The 9,608-nt window shown below is 31.7% G+C and overlaps 1 protein-coding gene across 1 annotated transcript in view; it reads right to left on the bottom strand.

Annotated features, from left to right (window-relative positions):
- Positions 1-7,760: 7,760 nt before the first annotated feature.
- The window catches only part of LOC106470284 (CUE domain-containing protein 1-like), a 27,579-nt gene continuing 25,731 nt past the window's right edge, over positions 7,761-9,608 (bottom strand). Inside the window, exon 8 of the mRNA XM_022398888.1 lies at positions 7,761-7,966. Coding sequence (XP_022254596.1) covers positions 7,901-7,966 — 66 coding nt within the window. The 3' untranslated portion in view covers positions 7,761-7,900. The remainder of the gene's footprint in view (positions 7,967-9,608) is intronic.

Raw genomic sequence — 9,608 nt, 5'->3', positions numbered from 1 at the left:
CACTGACCCTTATGTATACATTCCCTCCAAAAGTTCCTCACCTGCAGAAGCCAAGAACTGAAATTTGTTGCTCAACAGAATGGGCTCATTATAACTAAATCCACTACTTTTGGCCCTAATAATACTCTTTCTAACTTCCATAAAGTCATTATTAGCCGATGTATCCCTTGCATGTAAAAGCTTAAGCTCCTCCTGAAATCCTGCTGCCGTTTCCCACAATCTACACTTCTCTTTATCTATTGCCTCTACTATAATCATGATAGCCTCTAACTTCTTCTCCAACCTACAAACTCTACATAAAAATTGCATATCTTCATTACTAGCTTTCATAGAAGTACATGCCAAAATGCTTATACTGTTGAGGATAAGTTGTTGTTTTGTTTACTGTTGAGGATAAGTTGTTGTTTCTTTTAACTTGGAAATTTGTTGTTTACATTTTTCTTCTGTTCAGCACAAAGATAAACAATGGGCTGTCTGCACTTTGCCCATTGAGGGTATTGAAACCAGATTTTTAGTATTATAAGCCCCGAGATTTACTTCTAAATCACTAGGTGCTTACTCGGAAATAACTGAACACTTTGAGTGACTATGCCATAATATAGAAAATGAGTTGTAAAACTTAAAATTTTGAAAACGAACTGTAATATTAAAACAGCTAAAGTTATATTTGTGTGAAAATAAGAGGATTAAGATGTAATTATTGGTAACAATTTATGGATTTCATCTAGATTCTTAGCTGTAATAAAAAGAGCAAATAGCATTCCCAAATTCTGAATTTAAGTTGTTTTTTTATGGAAAGCCACACAATGGACTGTCTACACTCTGCCCATCACGGGGGAATCAACTTGTATTTTAGTGTTGTAAGTTAGCAAATTTACTGCCGACACACCAGGAGACGTTAACTAAAAGTAAGATCATTGTAAACTTATAAAATACTGTTAATTTAGAATAATATGTGTAATTTGTGGTTCCCTCATTACAGGAAATGAGCTACTAGAATGAAGCGGTTTTTTTTTTCAGTGTGTAAAACAACCAGAGATAACTAGGTTCAGGTGTTTCAAATTGTTAAACAGGTTTGAACAGTCTACCTTTATGCATTTCTGTTTTTGAGTGGTGTAATGAAAACTTGAATATTAAGCATAACAAGAAATGCACTGAAAGCCTAAGTTTTAGCTCGTTTCTTGACAAAATTATTTTCCTGTTAAAGTTATAAACTTCTGAACTGATTTCCTTGATGTAATAAAGGGTTTTAGCTTATTTTGTTAAAAGATATGAAGAACTACATTTTTTGATATTTTGGGTGATGGTCTTGGCGAGTGGTGAGGATAATCAAATAGCCTCTTGCTCCGATTTGAATACAGTGATGCCTAACTAGTAATCATCCTACCCCTGAGGTAAATACAGCATGATTTTCAGTTGAAAATTACTTTTATTTCTCATATAATCGGAAGCAAAAATGTACACGTGTTGTCTTGATTCATCCTAAGCAAACCTTCCTCAGTACACAGTTAATACTACATTATAACAAGAAGAATAACTTGATAAAAATGCAAAGCAAATAAAACACAGTTCAAAAATTAAATGCCTCTTTAAAAAAAAAACATACAAAATATATTTTGAGAGGTAACAAAAACAAATAAACAAAAATAGTGATATGGCTGCATTTTTCAGTTTACGCTCACTTGCATAGTAAAAACCCTTAAACTTACAAATTTATTGATGTAATCTCAATCTCTCTATATATATGTACCTTCAATACTATTAATTACATTCATTGTTAATAGGCAATTAAAATCAACACAATAAAACAATAATGACCTTAATATAAAATAAACATTAGAGTTTTTTTGTTAAGTTTCTGGTGTCATTCTTATTTGTTACCTTAAAGTCATAGCAGATAATGTCCGTGGTAGTAGCTTCCCAAATGCGTTGGAGATATATCATCCATCAGACAAAATCCAAATGCCGATGTTAAATGAGCCAGCTGTCATGGAAAATCAATTAAGCTTATGGAGTTGAGAGCTTACACTCACAATATTTCATCTCCTCCTGTCTGCAGCCAGTTGCAGGAAGGCAGTTACCCTTAAAAGTAGAAATGAAACTATCCTAAAATTTATACTATATGAAACTACCCAACCTCCACCCTGTGGATATCCCAAACGCTTTTGGGAGCTATTATCACAGGCATTATCTGTTATGACTTTAAACTAATAAATAGGAATGACAACAGAAACTTAACGAAAAACTTTTTAATGTTTATTTTATATAAAGGGTGGAGGTTGGGAGTTTCACATTGTAGAAATTTTAGGGTGGTTTTTTTTATACTTTAGGAACTTTAATAACTTTTAAGGGTAACTGCCCTCTTATAACTGGTTGTAGACAGTGAAGGGCAGTAGGAGATGAGACGTTGTGGGTGTAAGCACTCAACTCCGGACCCTTAATTGATTTTCCATGCTTGCTGGCTAGTTTAACATCAGCATTTGGATTTTGTCTGGTAGATGGGATGTCCCAAACGAGTTTGGGAGCTATTACCACAGGCATTATCCACTATGACTTTAAGGTAACAAATAGGAACAACAATGGAAACTTCTTTAAAATAATGTTTACATTATATATATATATATCAAACAATGAATAGTGAATATAGCTTTTTCTGTGTGAATAATATATTTTAAATTGTATGTAGTTTGCTATTTTACTCTGTAATATACAGCTTAAAAACAATAAATAACATATTGACCTAACTACAAAAAATGGTAATTTTTGTTTTAATTTGCCTTTTGAGGACAAATACACTGTATAGGAAAAAGCATGTACATCATTAATTGCTGTAGTCATTGTCGTGACATCAAAGCGATATTTTAAATAAAGATAGATGGGAAGATATACAAAGAAATAAATTTAATTTCATTACCCTAGGCTGTGTATCTTTGTGGAAATTAAAATTCTAAACTTGAATGAAAAAAATTTATAAGTCACACACAGAGGCAATGTCAGGTGGAGGCAAGGGGTGGTGGGCATCCACCCTAAATATTTGAATTCCTTCCCATTTGCTTTCCAAAAAAATTCCAGTCTCTGGTTCAGCCTACTACTTTGTAGCCAATCAGAATAAGAATGAAAAATCCTGTTACCTTTGCAGCCAATCATAATAAGAATGGAGAATCCTACTACCATGCAGCCAATCAAAATGGAGAATCCTGCCACCTTTGCAGCCAATAAGAATAAGAATCCTACTATACTGCAGTCAACCAGAATAAGAACAGAGAATCCTGCTACCATTTGCAGCCAATAAGAATAATAATAAATAGAGAATATTTAAAAAACTACTTATGGCAAGCTGATTAAATAAACGTTTATGAAAACATTTTTCAGCAAAACTAACCCTTCTTTAGAGCTCCCTATTTTATCTTCCGTGGCTCTTCCCTTATCATTTTTAAACAGAATTTTAAAAAACTTTCCCCCTCAAACCCACAGTCTGCCATTCCTTCACTTTCATAACACTGGAGTTGCCACAGCACAAACATAAAAGACTGAAATAGATCTTAGTATAGGAGACGAAAAGCCAACTCATTTTCTTTATTTCAATAGGCAGTTGCAGTCCATTAAAGTTTTTAGACCCAATAAAGAACTTTTATCTTAAATAGCTACATATAAGTGTAAAATACACAATTTCAAATGAAAAGATACAACACAACATATAAATATATATAATTAAAGAATACACTATGTGTCAATTAGCAGGTGTTTTATTAATAACTATGCTGGAAACTACTTACTGCAAGTTATCTGTTTTGCAAACAGAGAATATAACTTTAATAGTTCTTCGTAATGAGTCCCACATTTGTTTTTTCATCTAACACAGTAAATACATATATATATATCCTTTTTATTGTAGCACTTTGTAAATATTTGGTTTGTTTTAATACACATAACACAGATGGGCCACGAACAATGACACACGCTAGTTATTTTCTGTTGAGCATGATAGCAAGATACTTTTAGTTTTCCTTTTAAGTGTGTGATACATTATGTTCAAAAATTGCTAATACTCAAAAGCACTCCATCATTGTGGGGTGTATTAAACACAGCTTGTCATATGACGTGAAAGGGGGTACACACTCCTCTTCAGGCATGTCCCCTCCTTTACACAATTATACATCAGTAGTATTCATCTAAAAGCTATCATAAAAAGCCATTGCTTACCAGATCTTGACTTGTTTCATACACAACAAAAAGATATTACTAAAAAATTCATGTAATATCATTAATAAAACCTTAGTTCAAAAGCATATTTTGTGACTTTTTTGGCACATGCTGCCAATTAAGTTACAAAGAATGCACAGAATTTACAAAAACAAATAAATGACTACATCATCATGATGCTAATACATATTAACCTTATAGGACAAGTTTAAGATCAAAAAGATACATAAATACATTCAAAATAATCTCTATTTGTTTTTTAATATCACCATCTGGAAATATTAATTTTAACATCTTCACTGCTTAGAACATAAAATAATGTTACATATTTTATTACTAATTTGTACTTAAGAATTAAACTAATGGTCAACTGGATTAAAAACAACAGTTTTTAACTAACTCCGTCCTTGTACTATACAACTAAAGAGCGAGTAAATGTTGGGTGTACGTGTAACAAAACAAGTTTAAAAAAATGGTTGTCGTCTTTAGCACAAAGCTACACAATGGGCTATCTTGCAATCTGTCTCCTGCAGGGAATCAAACCCTGTATTTTAGCACGGTACGTCTGTAAAGTTACTGCTGACCCACTGGGATGCACAAATTTACAAGCAAGAATATTACTTATCATCAGTAGCTGGAAAGATACATTCCCAGTCTATATACATACACATGCATACAATTATACAAAGGAAATAAAAATTTGACTCCTACAAACTGTATCATACAAAGATACACACACATACACAACTTTGTTGACTTTTAATTGTCATTTCATGATGTAAATATTATTCAACATGAAAAACACTCCACGTGAAACCAGAAATTAAACAATATATATATATATATTCTTAATATACACATATTAATTGAACTTGTTTCCAAACAGCAGTATGATTTTAAAATATGACATCTTAATCAAAGAGGTAAGTATGTCTCTTAGTTGTATGAAATTTTATACCTTTATTTCCCTATCCGTACCAAATATGTGCCGTGTGAGAACGGCGTTTTGATCACGTCTTCTCTGCCACTTGCAGCAGTTCATTGGCCGAAGGAATTACACAGCTCTACCCTTAGTTGATTCAAATACTTTATTACAGTGTCGGGAAGTAAGTATATAGTATCAAAGAAGACTCTCTTGCAACTTAATTAAACTAGTAACTTTAATTATGATAAACCTATTGTAACTACAGTCACTATAGGTAGGTAATGGTTAAGACTGGTGGAAGGAAAGAGACATTTGGTAGTGTTGGGGAAAGAAAAGAATGACAATCAACAATGGAATGTTTAGCAGGACAGCCACATAGATGGACCCAATGCAGTCCAGACAGATCGTCTGTAGACTCAACAGCCTTCAATACTCAACCAGAACAACAACCAGATTGCACAATTGGAAATCAAATGAGAAACAAATAACTGCCTAAAATACCAAGACATCATTAATGTATTGGATTAACAAAATAGAGGAAAGTACATCACGAGGATGAGGAGAACAGAAAAATATCACAAAACTTTAGCCATAGGTCAACCATACAAAGGAGAAGCCTATGACAAATAAAAAATGTTAAAGCAATACGTAACAGTGAAGACTGAAAGCAGTACGTTTTTAACTACGTGGCAACAAATGAGATGAGAAAGATGACAAAGTATCTATCCTCAAAATGTTTACATCACTTTTGACAAATGATTCATACAGACGGAGCAGTAATGATGAGCTCAGTAAGAGTAATCCACTGAACAAAATTAAAAGAAAAAAAGAACTTTGTTCTGTAAGCAGTGGAACAGAAGGAAACCAAAATATAAGAGTATTCAAGAGAATAAACATTAAAAAACAGTGGTAGAGAAAGGAAGATGACTAAAATACTTGACTGGCTTAAAGCAGGACTTTAATAAAACCTTCATCAAAAAGTCAATTTGTGTGACGAGAACTTAAATAACAGCTGGCTGAGGGAGAGCTAGAAAAGTTTAAACAGCCAACTGGTAACTGAAGTCCAGGACTTTTCAACTTTCAAGAAACCAATTTTGAGAACTCCTAGAAAGGTTTAAGCAGTCAACTGATAACTGAAGTCCAGGACTCTTCAATTTTCAAGAAACCAATTTTGAGAACTCCTAGGAAGAAGAAGAAACATATGGATTGGAGGTCATTTTAAAAATGAGAGCAGCAAATTGATAAAAACAATTAAAGTGAACAATTTGAAGAAAACAGCGACCAGAAGAATCATTCTGGATGAGAGGATACACATCTCAAACTTACCATCAACATCATCCTGGAAGGTACAGACTGATAAAAGATCTGAGAGGAGAATCCTCATGAGAGGATATTCATGTTCAGAACTGACATGAAGTTTAAATGACTTCGGAATCAATGTAAAACTGTGATAAAGTACAGATGGAAACCCTGGCCAAAAACAAAATTAAAATGCACAAGTATTCCAAAGGAACAGACATAACTTGCAATGGGGCTTGGTACGATAACAAGAAAAAATTAAAACATCTGGATGGAGAAAAAGACTAATATTGTCAGAAGATGAACAGAAGAAAAAAGGATAATAAATAAAAACAGAAATTATGTCACAAAACTACACCTTGAAAGTTCACCACAGTACCAAGAACTTAACACATAGATATGCAAGTACAATTCAAATATGTCAAAAGTAAAATATCAGCTGCTTAAGGTGATGTATACAGAATTTGAAGGTCAATTAAGGGGAAAGCCATATAATTACCTTGTTATTGGCCTAAATATACAGCAGTCAGAGGGAATGACAATACAACATGAAAACATTTTTTCATAAAACAACATATTCATAAATGGGAAGATAGAGCAAAGAATAAAGGTCTGAAAATTTCAATAACTACTATAACTGTAGAGGTAATGTATGAGGTCTGAAACCTTCCACAATCAAAATAACTACTAAAACAGTTGAGGTAACGTATCTTAAAACAACAATATGAAACTATTACATTATTCTTTGACAGAAAAGAAATTTGTCAAACCAAAAAAAAATCAAACTTTTTATCGTATTCTCGTGCACAATTATGAAACATTATTTTAAACAACAAATGCAAAGTTCTCTTTTCTCAAACTAATTAAAATCTCGGCTATTGATTCGTTATATTTTAAATAATTTAGTGAAGAAAAAATAATAATCAAAATTAGTAAACAAAAACAAAAAAAACGTATTTTAGTTTCGACAGTTTTATTCCTTCCTTGGTTAAACTAGTATAACATTTTTATTTGTTTAAGATAAAAAACAGAAGGATATGAAAAGTATAAGGGACACATGCATACAAATTCTTAAATATATATTAAAACAGATGGGTATGAAAACATTTTGTAAAAACTGTACATAAAAAACTTACAATGAGGTACTGCACATATCTGTAAATTACAAACAGAAATAGTATATATATATATATATATATATAACGTATAACTATCTAGAAAACACACTTAAATCACCCCACACTACCGCACATACAATTTATACATGAGCAAGTTTCCTATATGCAGCTCAGCTAATCTCAATAAGATATTTTGCTAATATTTGTATATTTCTAAGCCACACAGCACAATATTCAGCATATAAATAACAAATTGGAAACTTCGGTAAGAACTAGTTTCAATCCTGATAGGAATAAGCTGACGTCACATGCTAATAATATTGTATTTAACCAAGGCCACTAGAGTTTCCTTCCATTACAGTTTGTGGACGTCATCTTTCTTATGATCCATTGTTCCCATCGTCCCATCATCACCTCCAACCTAAGATGGACAGAATATTTACTTTGAGACACGAAACAAAACTTTCTTGTAAACTGTATTTCACTGGAAACTATTATAATTCAGAATAGTCAACATAATTGAAAATCATTTGAATTTCTTTACAATTTAACGTATACAATACAGCAAACACGTTCAGTAAACCATGAAGTAGTAAGTTAAAGAAAACATAGAATGAAATTTCAACAGTTCATAGCATGAGGAAACAATCAGTTTTAACTTTATACTTGTTTCTGACTTTCTAAATAACTGATGGGCGTGTCCATATATTTTTGTTTACCTTTGCAAATAAAAATGGAAACAAATAGATTTTTCTTCATAGGCTCAAAAAGGTACTCAAACATATCTAAGTTAGTATATTACCAAAAACCAGAAAAATAAAGTCCTCATAATGAAGGTAAATTAAAATACACTGTCATTATTACCAAGTGTAATGAAAAGCTAATTGATGTAGCTCACTTTACGGAACAATGAGAGCCAAATATAATCAATCCCTCAACAAACGAACAGTTACTTTTAAATTGTTACTTCTTGCAGTTCACATAATCGTAAATAGGCAGAGAAAGTATACCTTATCAAAAACTCTTTATTTGATGACATAAACCTGGAACATAAGGTAAACTCGTTTTTTTCATAAATAGATCTTAATGTAGTATTCTTTAACTGTGTTTACTTCGTTGTTAAATTTCTTAAGTGTCTACTATATTTGGTTCAAATCCTCTATAAACAAACAAAAAATTTAAGTTTACCTTATGTTCCAGGTTTAACAAGTCAATTATATAAAGTATTTAAAAAGCATCAGAATTTTTATCCTACCTTCAAACCAATAACTAAGATAAAATACATGAATGGAAATACTAAAGATAAAATAGAATTAACAGATAAAACAGGTATTTACAAGATAGAATGTGAATGTGGTGGTATTTATATTGGTCAAACTAAAAGAAATTTAAAATACAGATTGCAGAAACATAAAGGTTATATAAGAAATAATAAAATATAAACCTCAGCTATAGACGAACATGTAAAAACTAACCAACATACAATATTATGGAAAAAACTTCCATCTCGTGGTGTTATAGCATTAAATATTAGAGACACATTAGAAATAATGAAATATAAAAAACAAAAAGAAGTATTAAATAGAGACAAAGGGCCAGCAAGTCAATATGTTGATATATGGCAGGATATATTATAATATATATATATATATATATAAAATACACCAAGGAAATATCTTCTTCATAACCACCAACTGATAATGTACCGACTTTATAAAATATGAAGAAGGTATCAGTACATTATCTTGGTGGTTTCAGTACATTATCATTACCTTCTTCATAACCACCAAGTTTTAATGTACTTATACCTTCTTCATAACCACCAAGTGTTAATGTACTGATACCTTCTTCATAACTACCAAATGATAATGTACTGATACCTTCTTCATAACCACCAACTGATAATGTACTGATACCTTCTTCATAACCGTCAAATGATAATGTACTGATACCTTCTTCATAACCACCAAATGATAATGTACTGATACCTTCTTCATAACTACCAAATGATAATGTACTGATACCTTCTTCATAACCACCAACTGATAATGTACCGACTTTAT

This window comes from Limulus polyphemus, unplaced genomic scaffold (assembly GCF_000517525.1).
Source record: "Limulus polyphemus unplaced genomic scaffold, Limulus_polyphemus-2.1.2 Scaffold3923, whole genome shotgun sequence".
NCBI lineage: Eukaryota > Metazoa > Arthropoda > Merostomata > Xiphosura > Limulidae > Limulus > Limulus polyphemus.
This window is presented reverse-complemented; position numbering and strand designations above follow the sequence as displayed.